This window comes from Oncorhynchus mykiss, chromosome 3, assembly GCF_057628025.1.
Source record: "Oncorhynchus mykiss isolate SJ-2025 chromosome 3, ASM5762802v1, whole genome shotgun sequence".
NCBI classification, from domain to species: domain Eukaryota; kingdom Metazoa; phylum Chordata; class Actinopteri; order Salmoniformes; family Salmonidae; genus Oncorhynchus; species Oncorhynchus mykiss.
In genome coordinates this window covers 60,239,905-60,262,481 of record NC_143024.1, presented here as the reverse complement: position 1 = coordinate 60,262,481, position 22,577 = coordinate 60,239,905, and the positions used below count along the sequence as shown (strand labels likewise).

Sequence of the window (22,577 nt, the reverse complement as noted above, 5' to 3'; positions counted from 1 at the left end):
TATAGATACTTTTGTACCTGTTTCCTCCAGCATCTTCAGAAGGTCCTTTGCTGTTGTTCTCGGATTTGTTTGCACTTTTCGCACCACATAACGTTCATCTCTAGGAGACAGAACGCATCTCCTTCCTGAGCGGTATGACGGTTGCATCGTCCCATGGTGTTTATACTTGCATACTATTGTTTGTACAGATGAACGTGGTACCTTCAGGCGTTTGGAAATTGCTCCCAAGAATGAACCAGACTTTTGGAGGTCTGCAAAAACAAATTCTGAGGTCTTGGCTGATTTCTTTAGATTTGTCCATGATGTCAAGCAAAGAGGCACTTTGAAGGTAGGCCTTGAAATACCTCCACCTCCAATTTACTCAAATGATGTCAATTAGCCTATCAGAAGCTTCTAAAGCCATTTTCTGGAATTTTCAAAGCTATTTATAGGCACAGTCAACTTAGTGTATGTCAACTTCTGACCCACTGGAATTGTGATACAGTGAAATAATCTGTCTGTAAACAATTGTTGGAAAAATTACTTGTGTCATGCACAAAGTAGATGTTCTAACCAACTTGCCAAAACTATAGGTTGTTAACAAGAAATTTGTGGAGTGGTTGAAAAACAAGTTTTAATGACTCCAACCTAAGTGTATGTAAACTTCAGACTTCAACTGTATATACATACACCTGTTCTGAAAGGCTCCAGAGTCTGCAATACCACTAAGCAAGGGACACCACCAAGCATGCGGCACCATGAATACCAAGGAGCTCTCCAAATAGGTCAGGGTCAAAGTTGTGGAAAAGTATAGATCAGGGTTGGGTTATAAAAAAATATCAGAAACTTTGAACATCCCACGGAGCACCATTAAATCCATTTTTAAAACATGGAAAGATTATTGCACCACAACAAACATGGCAAGAGAGGGCCGCCCACCAAAACTCATGGACTAGGCAAGGGGGACATTAATCAGAGAGGCAACAAAAAGACCAAAGATAACCCTGAAGGAGCTGCAAAACTCCAATCTCCGCTGTGGAGCTTCTGTCCATAGGACCATTTTATACCGTACACTCCACAGAGCTGGGCTTTACAGAAGAGTGGCCAGAAAAAAGCCCTTGCTTAAAGAAAAGAATAAGCAAACACGTTTGGTGTTCGCCAAAAGGCATGTTGGGAGACTCCCCAAACATATGGAAGATGGTACTCTGGTCAGATGAGACTTAAACTGAGCTTTTAGGCCATCAAGGAAAACACTATGTCTGGCTCAAACCCAACACCTCACATCACCCCAAGAACACCATCCCCACAGGGAAGCATGGTGGTGGCAGAATCATGCTGTGGGGATGTTTTTCATCGGCAGGGACTGGGAAACTGGTCAGAATTAAGGAATGAGGGATGGCACTAAATACAGGGAAATTCTTGAGGGAAACCTTTTTGTCTTCCAGAGATTTAAGCTGGGACAGAGGTTCACCTTCCAGCAGGACAATGACCCTAAGTATACTGCTAAAGCAACACTCAAGTGGATTAAGGGGAAACGGGCAATGGCCTAGTCAAAGCCCTGACCTCAATCCAATTGAGAATCTGTCATATGACTTAAAGGTTGCTGTACGCCAGCCGAACCCAACAAACTTGATGGAGCTGGAGCAGTTTTGCATTGAAGAATGGGCAAAAATTCCAGTGGCTAGATGTGCCAAGCTTATAGAGACCTACCACAAGAGACTTGCAGCTGTAATTGCTGCATAAGGTGGCTCTACAAAGTATTGACTTTTTTTTTTGGGGGGGGGGGGGTGAATAGTTATGCACGCTCAAGTTTATTTGATATTTTTCTTATTTATTGTTTGTTTCACAATAAAAGCATCTACAAAGTGGTAGGCATGTTGTGTAAATCAAATGATACAAACCCCCCAAAAATCAATTTTAATTCCAGGTTGTAAGGCAACAAAATAAGAAAAATGCCAAGGGGGTGAATACTTTCGCAAGCCAGTGTATCTGGTACAAATCATTCCTTAAGTTTTAGACCTCAGCTGAATCTGGTAATGAACGGTGTGGCTGTTGAACAAGTTAAGGAGACTAAATTACTTGGCATTACCTTAGATTGTAAACTGTCATGGTCAAAACATATAGATTCAATGGTTGTAAAGATGGGGAGAGTAGCTGCTGCTTTTGCAACATATAATGGGGATCCAAATAAAATACCAAAATACCAAATACTATCAGCCCCCACAAATGGTGTAGGGGCTGGTGCCGGAACTGATTCTAGAGACTGGAGGGACTGTACGTTCCCCTCCCAACGCACAATGGTCACCAGAACGCTGTCCATAGCACTGCCGAGTCTGGAGAGACAGTCCTCGTGATGCTGGACTGTCTCTACGATGGTTGCCAGCTCGGCCTTTCCAGCTGTCTCCATTTAGATAGGGTTGATCATTCTGTCACTGCATAAGGATGGGAGACAGGCGCAGGAATACGTAATAGGGTTTTTTAATTCTCGACCCAAAACAAAAGAGCGAGGTGTAAACCTTTGATACAATTCACGGCACGAGACCCGTAATAACAAGTGCACAAAATACACGTAGCATCAAAAACTGAATAAAACAGAGCACAGGTACTCACAAGACCAACGGACATAGGACAATGATCGACAAGGACAATGGGAAACAAAGGGCACATATATACACATACTAATCAGGAGGATGGGAACCAGGTGTGTGTAATGAGACAAGACAGTCAGGGGTTGGTGGTGATGATCCAGTTCAGTGACACCTAGAAGGCCGGTGACGTAGACCTCCGGAGCTGGTGAACGGAATGAGCAGCAGTACCGGGGAATCCGTGACAGTATGGTAATACTATCATCATAATAAAGGTTATACTTCTATTAATGCACACATACAGAGCATTTTAACTAACATTGTTTAGACAAACAAAACAAAAAAACACACACTGCAACCCATTTGGAAATTTGGGATCCCTAACTTCCAAACAGGGATTCCAACCAAGTTGCAAGCGTCCATTCTGGTTGTGGGAATTATTCTTAGCAACAATGGCAATGTATTCAGCGAGATCAGTCATATTAGATGAGTGATCTGGGACAAAAGTACAGCATTCATCACCAAGTGCCCCCTTGACCTGCCTAAAGATAGTCAAGAGCCTCTCTGTTTTTCAGAGCCAATTTACGCAATTCTTTTAGCATTTCCAATTTTCTCTATGTCTCTAGAAAACTCCCAGATTTGGTCTAGGGCACATGCATATTGACAGGCAAGAGAGAGAGAACACATGTTATAACAGTTTCACACCAACCTTGATAAGAATGAGATTGTGGCAAATATTAGGGGCATAGCTCTGTCTCTGGAAGCCTCGTCTTTCCAAATCATAATTATAACTATTGCTAAATTATCCAACCCAAATTTAGAATGACAGTCCTTAGTGCTTCATGTTGGTATTATCACTTTAATTTAAGAACCTCAATTTAGCACACACTGATACTGGCAGAATGTACATTTACATTGACATACAGTATAGTCATCCTATGTTTCTAGCATTAACTGTGCCAGATTGGTATCTCAATAATGCATACTTAGTCTAACTTACTATACATTTCACAGTGTGCAGGCCTCCACAATTAACCTGATACCCCAAATAAACAATTTCGGATAATCCTAAATCAATTTCGGCACGGTTGACCACCCCTGTCCCTCCCGGCACTCATACCTTCTGGGGTTTCTTCATGTTCTTCTTCAGATAGTGTTTCAGTTCGTTCTACCAATGGCACATGTTCAAAGTGGATGGTTCTTCATAATGTCTCTTACTGTCCTTTTATGTCTTGTCCATTTTCCTACCAGTACATCAGCAAGTTTGGACGGGATCTCCCTCCATGCTCACTCCACGTGGACTCATGTCACACTCCTGAAAGAAAAGGCATTAGAGAAAAGGCAGTTGATAGCCTGGACTGGATGCTGTGTACAGGTTGCTGGCTCGGACTCAGTGGTGAAGGACCATACTGAATGCAATTGTAGCCATTACTTCAGCCGGTAAGGGGGATTGAGGTTCACACTGTACTTGGTCAAATTATCCCTTCCATGCATCTAGACACCATCTGTGGTCACTTTCACCAGACCAGGATAGAGAGGACAGACCAGGACAACAGTTTAGTTTAGGCCATTTCTGTTTCAGGAAACAAATTATCTACTGCATGACAAATTATTACTGCTACCAATATTCTTAATACTAATGTCTAAGACAAATGACGAAGAGAATAGCAACACACCAATTTCTTGGTGTTCACCAACGAAGAGAATAGAAACCATTTTTTCTTTCCAAAATGGCTTATACCCCCCTATCATCTTGGCAATCTCACCGCAGAGCTACAGGGTCAGGGAGTTAGAGGGCTAGTCCTTAGGGAGAAATCCCGACCATCCAGCAGACCCAATCTGGTGATATTTTTTATTGAAGCAAGACAAAAACAAAGAAAACAAAACAACAACCGCAATACACATACAACTTCAAATCCATTTGGAGTAACTGTCAACCCTTACCAACATATTTCTCCTTTTACTGGCAGTGAAGATCTACCAAAGGCCCAGGGGACCGATTTTGCATATTTACCAAAGGCCCAGGGGACCGGTACGACACTGGTAATTCCACTTTTGGAAACATTCATGAGGGATTCTTGTTTCCAAAAAAATAACAACACTGCCTGTTAAATCAAAATGACAAATGTAATTAAAATTGTAACTCTTGGTGACTCCATTTTAACTTTAATTGTATCCCATAAGGTAATGGTAAAATAGAGTAGAGACAGGTGTCCCACATTCAGGGGCAGCACTCTCTCTCTCTCTCTGTCCTTCTCGTGGTCCGAATCACACATAGGATTATTGATCAATGACAAACTTCTTATAATTATTAGTATTAGTAAAATATATCTATATTTCACCTTTATTTAACCAGGTAGCCCAGTTGAGAACAAGTTGTCATTTACAACTGCGACCTGGCCAAGATAAAGCCAAGCAGTGCGACAAAAACAACAACACAGAGTTACACATAGACAAACATACAGTCATTAACATAAAATAAAAATCTATGTACAGTGTGTACAAATGTAGAAGAGTAGGGAGGTAGGCAATGAATAGGCCATATAGGCAAAATAAATCAAATGTAGCCTTAACACTGGAGTGATAGATGTGCAGATGATGATGTCAAAGTATAAATACTGGGGTGCTGAAGAGCAAGAGGGTAAGTAATAATATGGGGATAAGGTAGTTGGTTGTGATATTTACAGATTGGCTGTGTACAGCTACAGTGATCGGTAAGCTGCTCTGACAGCAGATGTTTAAAGTTAGAGAGGGAGATAAAAGACTCCAGTCTCAGTGATTTTTGTAATTCGTTCCAGTCATTGGTAGCAGAGTACTGGAAGGTAAGGAGGCCAAAGGAAGTGTTGGCTTTGGGGATGACCAGTGAAATATTCCTGCTGGAGTGTGTGCTACGGGTGGGTGTTGCTATGGTGACCAGTGAGCTGAGATGAGGCGGGGCTTTACCTAGTAAAGACTTATAGATGACCTGGAGCCAGCGGGTTTGGTGACAAATATGTAGTGAGGGCCAGCCAACAAGAGCATACAGGTCGCAGTGGTGGGTAGTATATAGGGCTTTGGTGACAAAACGGATGGCACTGTGATAGACTACATCCAGTTTGCTGAGTAGAGTGTTGGAGGCTATTTTGTAAATGACATCACTGAAGTCAAGGATGGGTAGGATAGTCAGTTTTATGGGGGTATGTTTGGCAGCATGAGTGAAGGAGGCTTTGTTGCAAAATAGGAAGCTGATTCTATATTTCATTTTTTAGATTGGAGATGCTTGATGTGAGTCTGGAAGGAGAGTTTACAGTCTAAGTATTTGTAGTTGTCCACATATTCTAGGTCAGAACCGACCAGAGTAGTGATGCAATTCGGGCGGGAGGGTGCTGGCAGCAATCAATTGAAGAGCATGCATTTAGTTTTACTAGCATTTAAAAGCAATTGTAAAGGAGTGTTGTATGGCATTGAAGCTCGTTTGGAGGTTTATTAGAACAGTGTCCAAAGAAGGGCCAGATGTATACAGAATGGTGTCGTCTGCGTAGAGATGGATCAGAGAATCACCAGCAGCAAGTGCAACATCATTGATGTATACAGAGAAAAGAGTCGACCCGAGAATTGAACCCTTTGGCACCCCCATAGAGACTGCCAGAGGTCCAGACAACACTTGCCCTCCGATTTGACACACTGAACTCTGTCTGAGAAGTAGTTGGTGAACCAGGCAAGGAAGTCATTTGAGAAGCCAAAGCTATTGAGTCTGCCGATAAGAATGTGGTGATTGACAGTCAGTACTGTCTTTTATCGATGGCTGTTATGATATCGTTTAGGACCTTGAGTGTGGCTGAGGTGCACCCATGACCAGCTCGGAAACCAGATTGCGTAGTGGAGAAGGTACGGTGGGGTTCAAAATGGTCGGTGATCTGTTTCTTAACTTTTTTGTTAACGATTTTAGAAAGGCAGGGCAGGATGGATATAGGTCTATAATAGTTTGGGTCTAGAGTGTCTACCCCTTTGAAGAGGGGGATGACCGCTGCAGCTTTCCAATCTTTGGGGATCTCAAACAATACGAAAGAGAGGTTGAATAGGCTAGTAATAGGGGTTGCAACAATTTCTGGCAGATCATTTTAGAAAGGGAGGGTTCAGATTGCTTCTCCCAGCTGATTTGTAGGGATCCAGATTTTGCAGCTCTTTCAGAACATCAGCTCTCTGGATTTGGGTGAAGGAGAGGCGGGGGTGCTGAGATGTTGGCCCGGGGTAGGGGGTTTACATATCAGATTTACATTGGGTTTTTCAACAACATTTCTTATCAAGAGAATTTACAATAGAAATTTACAATAGAAATCTCTTCTAATCTGTGAAAACAAATAAAAATAAAAAGACCCCAAACAATAAATAAACAGATTATTAACACAAACAAGTATTCATTAATGGGTGGGTTGTGTATTGGTGCTGGCGTGTGTGTAGTAAAAATCGTAGGGTAAAAACAAACTAAATCTCCAGGCCTTACTTAATTTGGGAGCTCCCTTGACAGCTGAATCCGGGTACCTTTAACTGCTCTCCTAAGGCACTTGCCTTAGGAAGCCTTTCAAAGGTAGGGATACAGAATCACTGATAAACATAAAAATAACTTGGTAGCGGACATTCCATCAGTCGTATGCAGAATTATACTTCAGGAAATCAGATGATACAGTGTCCCGTCAAGCTGAATAGGCACCTTCTAAAGTAAACAATCCCAGAGACCCTCTCTTGTAGTCATTGTCATTTTGGCCTGTTGCATTGACATACATTCTGTACAAACTGTCCCTGGAACATAAACTAGTCAAAATATGAAACTTGTTGTTTAACAAATCTGCTAGGACCTTCAAAATGTTGGTGCTGGCTTATCAGCTCAATACTAGGCACTAAAAGCATTTACTTGGATTTACTTCATTCTGGACACAGTTCCATGTAATGGAAACAGATTACTGTTTTCGATGATATTACTTACTTAAATCACTGGTGCTACCCAAACTATCAAATTTATTCATAATAATTGGAAAATGTCAAAAACATATTAAACTATTAATACCTCTGTCCCAAATTTCCCCACTGTGTCCGTTTTTGAGTTCAGTGTGTACTGGTGGCTATCTATTGTTACACAGGAAGCTTATCTCTAACCCAAACACCAGATGACTTAAACACAAGAGCAGTGGACCAGGCCTTGAAGAATGAGTGGCCTCTAATTTAATATCAGTCTCAATGCTCAATCCCTCTGTCTTACTTCTTCAAATTACTAAAATATTGCATTAATGGAGTGCTATCTGAAAGCCAATTACCATTCACTTTGTTACTTTATATCTCCATATATGTTTCCTTCAACTAGAACTCCCTTCTTCCCAATAGGAAGACCTTCCCAATCTATTACTACTAATACACACAGATCACTCTCACACAAAGTACTGCTTTTCCCTTTATTGCAAGGTTTAAAACAAAACAAAACAAACATGATAACTTTCTTCATTTGGGAAATAATTGTTTTCTTATTAGTCTACCATAACAATGTTACTCTATATATTTATTTGAAATTTCTGTTGGAAATTCACTTTCTGCTTCCACTTATTAAACGTCTATTATTTTAAGATTAACATGCAACGCTTTGGAGGGATCAATATGTGTTAACTGGGTTGGCACTGTATGTCAGTCCCCTGTAGATGGCGCGCACAGTCCATAATAAGTCTGACACCTGAGACAGCATAGACAGAGAAACAGATGCAGTTCCCATTTGGCTTTTTCACAAACTGGTTTAAATCGTCATAATTTGGGATATCAACAAAAACGCCATCGGGAGTACAATACATTGTAGCTTTAACTTTAGTTTATAGAAAATCATTGGTTCTATTTAACAGCGTATGGGATTTATTTCAAAATGAATTTCCAGGGTGGAGGAAATCTCATAAGCATTTATAGTGTTATTGGTTAGTGGTAAGGCATGTCCCGTACAATGGTTTTACCTTATCTTTACCTTATCTTTACCTTATCTTTATCAAATTATCCATAAAGGGATCACTCTGAGCATTACTCTGAATACTTTTTACACCACTTACTTACGTGTGGATGTGCAAGTTGTATATTTGTATTTTTATATTGTTACTTCCTCTTCATCTCTAGTAACCCATTATACATTTGTGTTACATCACAAAGTCCTCCTCTACACCAGTGTTCTATTCATACAGGGGTTTAAATATTCACTTGTGTTCTATTTAACAGCATATTCGGGAATAGTACTTTCTCCTTTCATATCTCCACATACATAACAACATTATACCATCACACTCCACTGATGAGTCATGTAATCTACAAATGGGTCATGTTCCACTCAGAGACATGTTATCCTCATTACTAATGAGACGTGTAATCCTTTTATCCTCTAAATGAGACATGTTATTCTCGTTACAAATCGAGACATGTTATCCTCTGAGACATGTTACCCTCAAATGAGATTTCAAATGAGATTTCTGAGATGTGTTATCCTCGACCTGTAGATCCGACGGGTGGTGGTCGACTTAGGTATTTACATAAAATAACATTTTAGATCCAAAGACTCACACAGAACTGGAAAACTCAGCTCACATTCACTCCACATTCACACTGGAGCTAGTCCTCTGACAGCTCTCATTCACTCAGTATGTTATAGCTAAATTTCAATCTCTTAATATCCAAATGTCAATCAGCTTATTATCCATATTTCAATCTCTTGTTATCCAAATGTCAATCAGCTTAATGTCCAAATTTCAATCAAGCTTTTTATCCAAATTTCAATCAATTTAATATTCAAATTTCAATCATATTATCCAAATTCTAATGTTAATAGTAATCATGTAAATCAAATTATTATCCAAATTTCAATCAGGGGAATGGAAACACTAGGACTTAGATCTTCCATAAGGCGCGCATACCAGAAGCAAAGGCATTTTTCAAATAGTGTTTAAGTTTGAACAAAACCAGTTAATTTAGTAAATCTAGCCTGCTGTAATTATTTTCAAGACATAGAGCTAATGCCTGCACCTTATGTTAAAATAGTATTAGTTAGCTTGTCCACTATAACAACAGGTTCAAGCGTAACAAGATACATTTGCTTTAAAGATAAAACTGCTTTCAACGCGCACTAATCCTGTGTCCCTGTCGCTAAAGGAATGACTTCAACTAGCTTTGGCGGCCATTTTTTGGAAAGGAATGGTAACTACACTGAGAAGCTAGTTGGCAAAGTCAAAGAGTCAAAGTAGACTTTAATAATATATGCCATTTAGCAGACACCTTTATCCAAAGCAAACTGGGTACATGGTAGTGGAAACAGATCATTGAAACAGGATTGCAATTTTGATATCATGGATTTATATTTTATTTTTTATTTCACCTTTATTTAACCAGGTAGGCTAGTTGAGAACAAGTTCTCATTTGCAACTCCGACGTGGCCAAGATAAAGCATAGCAATTTGACACACACAACAACACAGAGTTACACATGGAATAAACAAAACATACAGTCAATGCATCTATAGCTCTGTCTATGAATTTGAGAGTGGTTACATTTCTCCAGCCCGTCCCTCAGCTTTTTACCGAAAGAGGAGCAGGGAGACACTTTGTTATTGTTTCTACTGCTGATTGCCACTTTAAGACATTAAGATGGAGATTAAATACACACCGAAATATGTTACAGATACTATACAAATGTCCCATCACTCAGAGAGTTAGTGAATACACAGCATCCAGCACAGCAAACAATCAATCAATCAAATGCATTTTACAAAAGCCCTTTTTTACATCAAAATAATAACCACAGTGGTTATAGAGGGTGCAACAGTTCAACACCTCAGGATGAGGTGACGATTGTGATTCTGAGCTCTCAGGTTCATACATCGAGTTATGGTCTTCACTGATCTCTCTCTCCGTCAGCTCCATCTGTGGTGTATAGGGGCAGGACTGATGCTGATGGTTGTGAGTGCAATCTAGCTGGGCCCTGAGCTCTTTAGTGATGGTCCCGGTGGACCTCTTCTCCACCGCAGCACAGGAACACTCTGGCACCCAGGGGTCAGTTTGGCATGCTGTACTAACCGTTCTTTCCTGTTGGTAGAAAACAATTAAAGCAACTATAGGCTATAGTTATTGTCACGCCCTGACCTTAGATATCTGTTTTTCTATATATTTTGGTTAGGTCAGGGTGTGACTAGGGTGGGTACGCTAGTTTGTATGTCTATGGTTTTTGTATGTCTAGGGGTGTTATATGTCTAGGGTTTTAATATGTCTATGTTGGCTTGATATGGTTCCCAATCAGAGACAGATGTTTATCGTTGTCTCTGATTGGGGATCATATTTAGGTAGCCACTTTCCTCATTTATGTTGTGGGATCTTGTCTACATTGAGTTGCCTGAGTGCATACCAGTAGCGTCATGTTTCGTTTGTTCTTTATTTGGTTTGTTTTTGGTGAGTTTCGATTTATTAAAATTGTGTGGAACTCAACTCACGCTGCGCCTTGGTCTCATCTTTACGACGAACGTGACAGTTATATTCAAGAATCAACGCATATACGGTATATTGGCCAATTCATATCCAAAATGGCACCAGGGGTGACAGATTGTGTCTTGAAATAAACATTATTCTTAGAAATAACATGGATTTGCATGTACCTCCTCTGCTTCCTGCACAGTCTCCTCCAGGGTGAAAACCTTTTCAGGGAAGATGTAATTGTGAAGAGAATTTTTTTTTTTTGTTAAGACAACTCAACCCAAATATACCTGTCTTGTATGCTTTGTCAACACACACACACGCACACACACACACACACACGCACACACACACACACACAAACACACACACAGCAAATACAAGGACATTTCTTTTTCAGAAAACATTAGCTATGTCAACTTCAGTCTCGCTAAATGAGGTGGAGCTAACAAAAAATTACAAATACAAATCTGTCAACCAAATGTATTACAGTACTTGACTATCTGAGGTAGAAGCTAGCTACAGTAACTACCTAATAACAGTGGCACTTGGAGAATCTGTGTTGCAATTTTAGTTGCAGTTGAGTTGCTTGGTAATGTTATTTGCTGGGGGGTGTTACACAAAACAATTCAGACGCAATTAGCTAGTTACAGTGTCTACCGCTAGCCTAGTCAACAACAGTCATGACCGGTTAACATTACCTCAGGCTCCATTGCATTGACTCGTGTAGACTCCTCCATTCAGTCGCTTTTGGTTGACTCCGAAGTCAGCAATGTTTGATAATGGTCGGTCGGTAACCCCTGCACCATAACCCTCGAAATTGTAAACAGCGGCACGAGCAGAGGGCTTCAACGTAGGCCTATGACTCCTTTCCATTTGAAAACTCTTTGTTGGTCAAAAGTGCCCTTCAGATCCTACAAGTTCGAGCTGGCACGTTCTTCCTCTTCAGGACATGGAGCCACTTCTTCAAAAGTTGTGGGTCCTTGGGCATCCGATGGTAGCCTACCAAGGGATTCTTTTGAAGCCAATTCATACTGCCTGACGCTATACAGTTCATGTTTGAATTACTACTTGTTGTTTCCATCTTCGTTGTCCGCACCTAACCTCTCTCTTCGAGTCACTCTCCGCAAAAACTCAATACCACAGATAATTTGATGATTGCTGCCAGTGACGCACTGGCGTCAGTCATTACATTGGCAATTTAAAATGGCACTGACCATACAGTAGCTCAAATAAACCTTGTCGAAGATCAAAATACTAAATATAGAGATGTTTTCATGTTAAATGTACATGTTTAGTATTAGTGAATTGAATACATCTCTTTGCTTAGATTTACTTCCTTAGGGGTTTCCATATGTATCTTATGTATCTTCAACGGTTCTCTTGTCGCTATTTCCTACCCCCCCCCCCCCCCTCCAGCTGTGCGTCAACACTGGCCCCGGGGACGACCAAGAGGACGAGGCGCAGGGCGATCCGGATGGAGACGGTGGAACTCTCGTAGCAGGGAAGGATCTAACACGTCCTCCACCGGAACCCAGCATCTCTCCTCCGGACTGTACTCTTCCCAGTCCATGAGGTACTGAAGGCCCCTCGCCCGACGTCTTGAATCCAGGATGGATCGGACGGAGTATGCCGGGACCCCCTCAATACGGTAATTGGGGGAAGCTGTAACCTATAACATATCCCGTTCACTCTCATCAGGACTTTAAATGGCCCCACAAACCGCGGACCCAGCTTCCGGTAGGGCAGGCGGAGGGGCAGGTTTCGGGTCGAGAGCTAGACCCTGTCCCCCGATGCGAACACCGGGGCCTCACTGTGGTGACGGTCTGGCCAACTTTCTGGCGCAGAACAGTGTGCTGAAGGTGGACGTGGGCGGCGTTCCATGTTTTCTCCGCATGCTGGAACCAGTCGTCCACCGCAGGAGCCTCTGTCTGACTCTGATGCCATGGAGCCAGAACGGCTGATACCGCTGATACCCCAATACACACAGAAATGGAGAAAGGTTAGTGGAGGAGTGGCGGAGCGAGTTCTGGGCCATCTCTGCCCAGGGCACGAACGCCGCCCACTCCCCTGGCCTGTCCTGGCAATAAGACCTCAGAAACCTACCCTGGTTGATCCTCTCTACCTGCCCGTTACTCTCGGGGTGAAAACCTAAGGTAAGGCTGACCGAGACCCCCAGACTTTCCATGAACGCCTTCCAGACCCTTGACGTAAATTGGGGATCCCGATAAGACACTATATCCTCAGGCACCCTGTAGTGCTGGAAGACGTGTGTAAACAGGGCCTAACCAGGGTAGGCCTAGCACCACTGGATATGCAGGAGAGTCAATAAGGAAAAGATGAATCTCCAAGTCACCATACTCAAAGAAGCGGTGGTCTCCCTGATAAGCCCTGACCTTAATGGTCGACTATCTAAGGCGTGAACGGGCAAAGGTACATCCACGGGAACAATAGGAGTCCCTAGACTATGAGCTAACACTTTATCAATGAAATTCCCAGCCGCGCCTGAATCTACTAGCGCCTTATGCTGGGAACGAGGGGAAAAATCAGGAAAAGTGACAAATATATGTGCGACAAAGGACTCTGGGTGAGATTGGTGCCGACTCACCTGGGGTGACGCAAGAGCGCCCTGCCTGCCGTCTCAATTCCCAGAGGAACCAACCCGGCACCGACCAGCAGTGTGCCCCTCTGCGGCCACAGATGGTGCATCGTCCGGTCTCCCTGCGCACCGTCCCTCCCAGCTCCATGGGTATCAGAGAGAGGGTGCGGGAGGATGGAACCACTAACCCCGATCTGAACGTCCGCGAGCAGCCAGCATGTTGTCCAGCCGGATGGACAGGTCCACCAGCTGGTCGAAGGTGAGGGTGGTGTCTCTGCAGACCAGCTCCTGACGGACGTCCTCATGTAGACTGCAGTGGTAATGGTCGATCAGGGCCCTGTTGTTCTATCCTGCGCCGGCAGCCAGGGTCCTAAGCTCCAGAGCAAACTCCTGCGTGCGCCTCGTCTCCTGCCTCAGATGATAGAGATGCTCACCCGCCGCTCTGCCCTCGGATGGGTGGTCGAAAACTGCCCGGAAACGGCAGTGAACTCCTCAAAATGATCCAACGCCGCATCTTCCCCTCCACACACGGCGCTGGCCCACTCCAGTGCTTTCCCGGTGAGGCACGAGGCGAGGGTGAAAACTTTCTCATGGACCGATGGAGCTGGTTGGACCGTGGCCAGATAAAGGTTTAATTGGAAGAGGAAACCCTGGCAGTTGGCAGCACTTCCGTCGTACCCCCGTGGCATGGGTAGACGGATCCCACTGGGTTCAGGTGGTAGACCCCGGTTAAAGAACATATTCTGGGCATTCCGGCCAGATGTTCTTAAAGAGGAGATCATGATGCCCCCCCATATCTTAACCAGGCACATGCAGGAACCAAGGATTGTTTATGACACCAAAGACAAGATGAACATTTTCAAGACTGTTTCTTCACATATTAAAATTCCATTCACTCAAACAAAAGTTGTCTGTATACTAACAATGTTTGAGAGTTGATCATTTGTTAGGCCATTGGTTAAAGGTGCAACACAATATTGATTTTTGAATTACCTTTGCTCTAGTTCTGTCTTATCAATCACTTAAACACATTTAATAATGGACTCTTACCTAGCTTGATGACTGTTCATGGGAATTTTTGCTTACTTTTTGTTGTTCCAAATAGAGACAGCTAGAAGGGCATGGGTCATATTAAATTAGCTAAAATTAGCTTTAGTTGCCCCAAAAATTTCAGGGGGAGGACCCCCAGACCCCTCACCAGGTTATGTCCCCCACACTTCTAAAAGCAAGGTTGTGCGCCTAACATTAAACTACAGAATGCCACTGGATAGAGATACAAGCATCATTTTTGCTTTTATGACAAAGCCGGTCAGAGAAATACAACACAGCACAATCACTAGGATTGGGTGTGGTGCATGCTTATAATCATTTCAATGTGAAAAGGATTGATCGTAATACTCAGCCCAGTACCATTTGTCATTCAGACAGAGAAGCACAAGTATTGCCCCAGGTAAAAGCCATGCAATGTTTGGGCTATGATGAATTATTTATCAAATATTTGACCCACTCAAGATGTTAATGGACTCCAACAAAAGCCACTGCTGAACCACTCAGAAACAACATTATTTCATTGTGACAAACATCCATTGTTAGTTTACACAAGACTTCAATATCAGTTAAATTTGTTGGTTTCTTTTGTTCCTATATATCCTCTCGATAACCCTCTCAGATGCAGACGTTCTAATTCGGTGTCAATTCATGATGATTTTACTATGTAAGCCTGTGGACGGCACTGAGTGCCAAAACGCTGGTTGTACATACAATGATTGGGAACATATTTAGTGTCTTTCTTTCTTTTTATACAGTTAACCTTCTGTTAGTCAGCATGGTCCTCTACAATAAAGGTGGGTGTGCGTCACCTCATGTTTTTTTTACTAAATTCATGATGACCAAACATCTCTCAAACAATCCAATATTTAATGTCTTTGATCACATACTGTACCATTAGGTCTTTGTAGTTAAAGTGGAGAGAAGAGACATTTGTCTGCAACATTTCCTCACTGCAACAAGAAGAGAGAAACAGTGAGTTTTCTCCTATCAAACAGATAATTCACTGTAAAGTGCTCATTGCAATTTGGCACATGATAAATTAACCCTTTAAGCTCCTGCCTGGATCTTAAGTGGGACTAACGCTGATTGCGGTGTTGGTGCAATAATGGTGGTCAAAGTCTTAAATTGGGTGACTGGAAAAGCTTTATGTCTAATGCTTTTGTAATCATGTGGTTAGTTACTTGAGACAGGTCCAGTCCAATTAGTGGTCCTCTCTTTCCAAGAAAAAATTATATTATTTAGGATGATGAACACAGTGCTTTAAATGTGTGTCTCCAATATCCTGCTCCGTTTCCTGTTCGAAACAGTAATACAATAAAACACACGAAGCAGGAACTTCTTACAAATGATAGTGTGCTAATGGCAGTCTGTCTTGATGAGACATAATTGGGGAAAAATGTAGCTTTACTGACAAGGATTTGGGGACACACTGACAAATGTAACATGATCAGGATTCAGGATCAGGATTCAGACACAGATTAAACCTTTAAAAGGCACCGAGAGGAAGACTTGTTGTAGCAACAGATGTTTTTTCAGAATTGATTTGACAGCAACAGATCGTTCCCTTGTAGACAGAAGTCTGTTGTAATGTTAGTCACCAGACAATGCCGCCTGTTTTGTAAAATAGCGGCCGGTTAGGTATTTTTCATTGGAGATGTTCATTGAAAACACTGTCTGAGTCACATCTACGGAATTGAGTGAATCTATTGCATCATACAAATTCATGTTCATTTGTCCACATTTCCAACCATGCTAGAATGTAGATGATGCAGGTTTCACTCTGACCTGTCATTAGCTAGTAGCTACTGTATACACCCAGTAGGGCCATGCAAAGCAGTGGCTAAGGCTGAGCTGAGTAGAAAACATGAGCTGGCATTGACTGGCTCAAGAGACAGAAGCGCAGCTGCCACTCCTAGCATTGTACCTGCCTCCACCATTCATTCATTCATTCACCCAGAAGCCTCCAGTTAATAAACAGGGACTGGCAGCCCTGACCTCTCAGCATAGACGTCAGCTGCTACTGCATCTCTGATGAACTGTGTCAAACACACAGGCGTTGAAATGTAGCTCCGGTTTAAGTAGCAGTTGCTATGGGCCTAAAGCAATTCTCCCTATTGTATCTTGAAACACAAGTGCATTCAAGACGTTTATACCACTCAAGAGCAAAAAGACAGTATAAGAGACAGTATGAGTATAAAATAAATGGAATCTTGTATGAAATAACTGTATAATGTTCCTTTCATGAATAGTACATCATAGAGTTCAGGAAGAGTTACGATATGCAAAGAAAAGTGAATCATACTACTTGATACCCATAACAGTAAAATACCATCATGCAACTTAGAATAGACTAATACCAATTCATATCCAGCATTTTGTTCAATGAAATCTGAGACTGCATTGCACAAAGATAAGGTATTCACAGGTCAGCAAACCATTAAACATGAAAATGTATTGCAGCTGAATACGGTTGTGTTCAAATTTTGTTTGGAATAGATTTGAAATGAAACAGTATGCTGTAAGGCAGGGGTTCTCAAACGTTTTATGGTCACGTACCCCTTCAAACATTCAACCTCCAGCTGCGTACCCCCTCTAGCACCATGGTCAGTGCACTCTCAAATGTTGCTTTTTGCCATCATTGTAAGCCTGCAACACACACACAATACATTTATTGAACATAAGAACGAGTGTGAGTTTTTGTCACAACCTGGTTTGTGGGAAGTGACAAAGAGCTCTCAAAGGACCAGGGCACAAATAGTAATATAATATAATCAATCATTTTCCTCTTTATTTAACCGTCTTACAAATAAAACCTTATTTGTTAATCAAAAATGGTGAATAACTCAGGTCACAGGTTAATGAGAAGGGTGTGCCTGTATTTCGTTTTCATGCTAGTGAGGGCTGAGAACCCACTCTCACATAGGTACGTGATTGCAAAGGGCATCAATGTCTTAACAGCACGATTTTCCAAGGCAGGATACTCTGAGCGCAGCCAAATACAGAAATCTGGCAGTGGCTTCTGATTAAATTCAATTTTCACAGAACCGCTTGTTACAATTTTGATGAGCGTCTCTTGTTCAGATATTGGTGAGTGGACTGGAGGCAGGGCATGAAAGGGATAACGAATCCAGTTGTTTGTGTCATCCGTTTCGGGGAAGCACCTGCGTAATTGCGCACCCAACTCACTCAGGTGCTTCGCTACATAACATTTGACATTGTCCGTAAGCTTGAGTTCATTTGCACACAAAAAATCATACAATGATGGAAAGACCTGTGTGTTGTCCTTGTTAATGAGGACAGAGAAGAGCTCCAACTTCTTAATCATAACCTCAACTTTGTCCCACACATTGAATATAGTTGCGGATAGTCCCTGTAATCCTAGATTCAGATCATTCAGGCGAGAAAAAACATCACCCAGATAGGCCAGTCGGGTGAGAAACTCATCATCATGCAAGCGGTCAGAGAAGTGAAAATTATGGTCCGTAAAGAAAACTTTAAGCTCGTCTCTCAATTTAAAAAAAGTGTCAATACTTTACCCCTTGATAACCAGCGCACTTCTCTGTGTTGTAAAAGCGCTACATGGTCGCTGCCAATGTCATTGCATAGCGCAGAAAATACAAAAGAGTTCAGGGGCCTTGCTTTAACAAATTTAACCATTTTCAAATGTCTTTCAAACTGTCAGACATTCCCTTGGCAGCAAGAGCCTCTCGGTGGATGCAGCGGTGTACCCAAGTGGAGTTGGGAGCAACAGCTTGCACGTGCGTTAGCCCTCCATTATGTCTCTCTGTCATGACTTTTGGGCCATCAGTACAGCTACCAACATGAGCAGCAGTTACATTTGGCTACATACGGACCGTTAGTGGAATTCCCGCGAGAGAGTAACGGTTAATGTATTCTGGAGTATTTTGTGGTGTGATATGCAGTGTAATGGTCAGGATTTACTGTATACAGTACATATCTCCAAATAAATGATTAAAAGTCATGTGAGACTTCCGTTCAATGACGTGAGGCTATAATTCTGGAACTCCATGGACAACTACATTGTAACATGATTGATTTGTAGTAGTTTATGTATTAAATTAATAATCCACCTTTAGTCCATTAAAACATCTTATAATTGGGGCCACACATTTTCACTGGTCAGGTCACATGATCAAATAAAAAGTGTTTGCTGACATGGAAAAAAAGGGACCTTAGATGAATCCATTTAACTCACTGGCCACTGATTTGCAAACATTTGTTAAGCATGCAAAACTTGGATAACAATGTATTTATAGAGTATGTTGATGTACTGTATGGATTGCAATGTCGCAAATGAATAGTCAAACACGTGTGATGGAATAAATTCATATTTTACAGACATACCTGAGGTACATGTATTCTTTATTCTTTTGGCTTTTCAATGAGATGGGTTATATCTTGCATGCAGTTTACTCATACACTACAAGCATAATGCATATCAAGATGTGATCTATTAAATGTTACGTAATCAAAACATTCATTGTGTATACATGTATAGTATATACATATTAGGAATGTTTTTATTACATGCAACATATGCTCTTCATAACATACTTTTAAACATTCTAATTACAGACACTTGTGACACTTTATACAAAGGGAACAGCTGACAAAAGTAACATCCTGAGGAATTGGATAACTATGTAAACAAATGTAGGAAACAATCGAAGACGTGTGCTGTCACACTAGCCTTGAGACGATCATATTCAGAATGCTCTGAACCTGACGTTCCATCTTAGATATTTATTATGATAAAGCATGTGAGGTAAACTGTGACCACAGTTTATAAATGACACAAAATAAAAGATGAAAGAATCCAAATGAGAATTTCCCCTTCACTAGATCACGAGGCGTTTCCAAATGAAAGGGTGAGGTGAAGCTTAAATAACTAAAGTGGCTATAGCGCAGACAGTGCGGCCATATTGTATAGCAAACTATTTACAAAACAGTTGTAAAGTACAAAGAAAAAATGATTATATTACAATATTTATATAGACATTGAGTGTAATCTAACTACAAAATCTTCCCACGGCCTCAACTGGATGCTTCGTACTCTGGCCTGTCTGCCATATAGAGCAGAGAATGCAGAATATAATAGATATATGTATTAAATAACATTAACAACTTCATATATTCCATTATACATGAAACATCACATAATATATCAAATATATTTGTATATTTCATATATTATAGAATATGTACATACAGATACATCAATAATGATGGAAAATGATTTGGGAAGTGGGTAGGAAAGGTAAACTCAAAGCAATTTAGATTTGGTAAATTGCAAGTTTTATAGCACTTACTAATGATGTTTCAGTACCAAAACCACAGAGTACACAAGATACGTGCTTTTGGAATGCCTCTTAAGTGAGCATATATGACACAGAATACAGTGTTTCACCTGTCAGATGAGGCTTGGAGATTATTTGAGGCGATTTACACCTGATGGTCACAACTATACTGTGCAGAGGACGTTCATTTTATCATTCACCACTGTGAAGAGAAAAAACAGTATAGACTTTGAGGCCATTGTGGTTCAAGCTGGACAGAAGAGCTGGACTACGAATACTATGTGTATCAACTCTGTGAGCCAGCACTAAAGATTAATGTATTCTGCATTGTACTGTGGTTTCTGATGAATGAAAGGAGGAAAACTATGTTTTTCTAGAGCGTGTTATTGTTCGGAAAACTGATTATAGGCAACGGTCGTTGGTAATGGTATTTGGACTGTATGCTCAGGAGAAATCTTTCCTGTTGATTTGTAATAGTGAGAGTAACATAATGATACAGGTTCATCAAAGTATCAGCCCCTCAGACATCACGGAGAGAGCAAGCTCATTTTGGTGAGGGTGCGTAACACAACACTGTGGGTAACAATGGGTAACAATGGGTAACAATGGGTAAGCATTCATGCAGGTCTACATGTCGATTGAACTGCAGCAATCCCCCTAACTGCACTGCAGCAATAATGGTTGTCATGAGTAGTCATGTCTTATGCTCGAAACAGAGCCCGCACATGCATAAGCTCCACCATGTACCTTCATTTTAAAACGGTTTATGAGTGTGCGGGCCCCAAATTTATTTTATGCCAACTTCTTTCGGCCCTGCACCCCACAAGGATGTGTGTTTGATCACACTCGACTAGTCAAGTTGTATGAACATTTAAAGTGAACACGACTACCTTTTTAAAGCAATACATGAAACCCCTCGTTTTACAGTAAAACATATGTTTACAAAAATAGTCACACAATCAACCTATGAGTTTTAAAAACAAGATTCTGTCAGAAAACTAAGTTAGTAAATCATATGGCAGTTATAATGCAAGAGACTGGAAGCAACCCTGGAAGTACTAGCTGCAAGAGAAGTTACAGTATAACTAAATGTTTCTGATTGGAACAACACACAACATGTTTTACCTGTCCCTATAAAGCTGGCAAACATTTGTTTTAGTCCCCACAGAAATGAACATCCAAACAACTGGTCACCTTACAGCCTAAGAGGTTGAGTCACTACCTCATGTTAGGCACCAACCTTACATCTAGACTCAAGTAAGCATTGTCAGTTTGGCATAGATATTCACACCAAAGAAGGGGTTCACTTGACGCATTGGTCACCTTCAAAGGCTGTAAACAATTTGTAGCAGAATGAAATCTATGCTAAATCTTCCCAACATCCATGTACTTTTTTTTCTCCTTCACCTCCTTCTTTCTCTTGTCTTTTTCATATTTGTTTTTTTCAGGTTTTGTGACACTGTCATATGATGGGGGAGAAGCTGTGGATGGTGTCATGTCAGTTCTGTTTGAAGTAGAGATCTCGGGAAATTTGTCTATGACGAGAACCTCTTTATCAAGGAGCGTGCCTCCACTTTGTATCTTCTCCTTGTACATGGCAGAGGCCCGCTTAACAATACGCTTGAGAAGATATCGTCTGAAAGCTCTCTGGATGACCAGGGCAGACATGTCCTCTAGCTTGCGGCGCAGTGTGGTGGTGATTGGTTCGTAGGACACCTTGGAAGGATTGGAGGCCATAAAGCGCTCCTCCATTTGACCCCGGAGGATGTCCAAGCCTTCGCCCTCGCCCAGGACACGTTTGGTGAAGGCAAACAGGATGTCCAGGCAGTGGATGCGCTCCCCACTCACCATGGGTAAATCCATTGAGCTCAACTGGATCTTGTTGGGCTTAGAGATGCGTAGCGGGGGGTCTAGGGCGTCAGCAAAGTCTGACAGCTTGTCATACTCCATGAACTGGGTGGCCCGCGCATCAAACTTCTCCCAGACCTCGTAGAACATCTCAAAGTCATCCTCGCTCAGGGGCTCAGCGCTCTCCTCAGTGGCCACACTGAAGTTCTCTAAGATGACAGCAATGTACATGTTGACCACAACAAGGAAACATATGATTATGTAGCTCACAAAGAAGATAATGGCCACAGAGGGGTTTCCACAGTCTCCCCCCTTGTACGTGCTTCCTGGGTGCTCTTTCCGGCTGTCGCAGTCTGGCTCTCCCTTGTTGAGGATGGGGGCCAGCAGGACATCCCAGCCTCCTGACGTGGTGATCTGGAACAGGCAGATCATGCTGTTGCCGAACGTCTCAAAGTTGAACATGTCGTCAATCCCAGACTCCTTCTTGACGTATGCAAAGTTGGACATGCCAAAGATTGCATAGATAAACATCACTAAGAAGAGCAGAAGACCAATGTTGAACAATGCAGGAAGTGACATCATCAACGCAAACAAGAGTGTACGGATTCCCTTGGCACTCTTGATGAGGCGAAGGATACGGCCAATTCGGGCCAGTCGAATGACTCTGAATAAGGTTGGTGAAACCAAGTACTTCTCTATCAGTTCCGAGAGAAACATACCTGAAAGGACAGAAAATAATTAC

At 41.8% G+C, this 22,577-nt stretch overlaps 1 protein-coding gene across 3 annotated transcripts in view; it reads right to left on the bottom strand.

The window, feature by feature from the left end:
• Positions 1-19,034: 19,034 nt before the first annotated feature.
• The window catches only part of LOC110520075 (sodium channel protein type 2 subunit alpha), a 54,247-nt gene continuing 50,704 nt past the window's right edge, over positions 19,035-22,577 (bottom strand). For all 3 annotated transcript variants that reach the window (XM_036974349.2, XM_090229732.1, XM_090229731.1), the window contains one exon: positions 19,035-22,554. In XM_036974349.2, the coding sequence (XP_036830244.2) occupies positions 21,353-22,554 (1,202 nt within the window). In that variant the 3' untranslated portion in view covers positions 19,035-21,352. The remainder of the gene's footprint in view (positions 22,555-22,577) is intronic.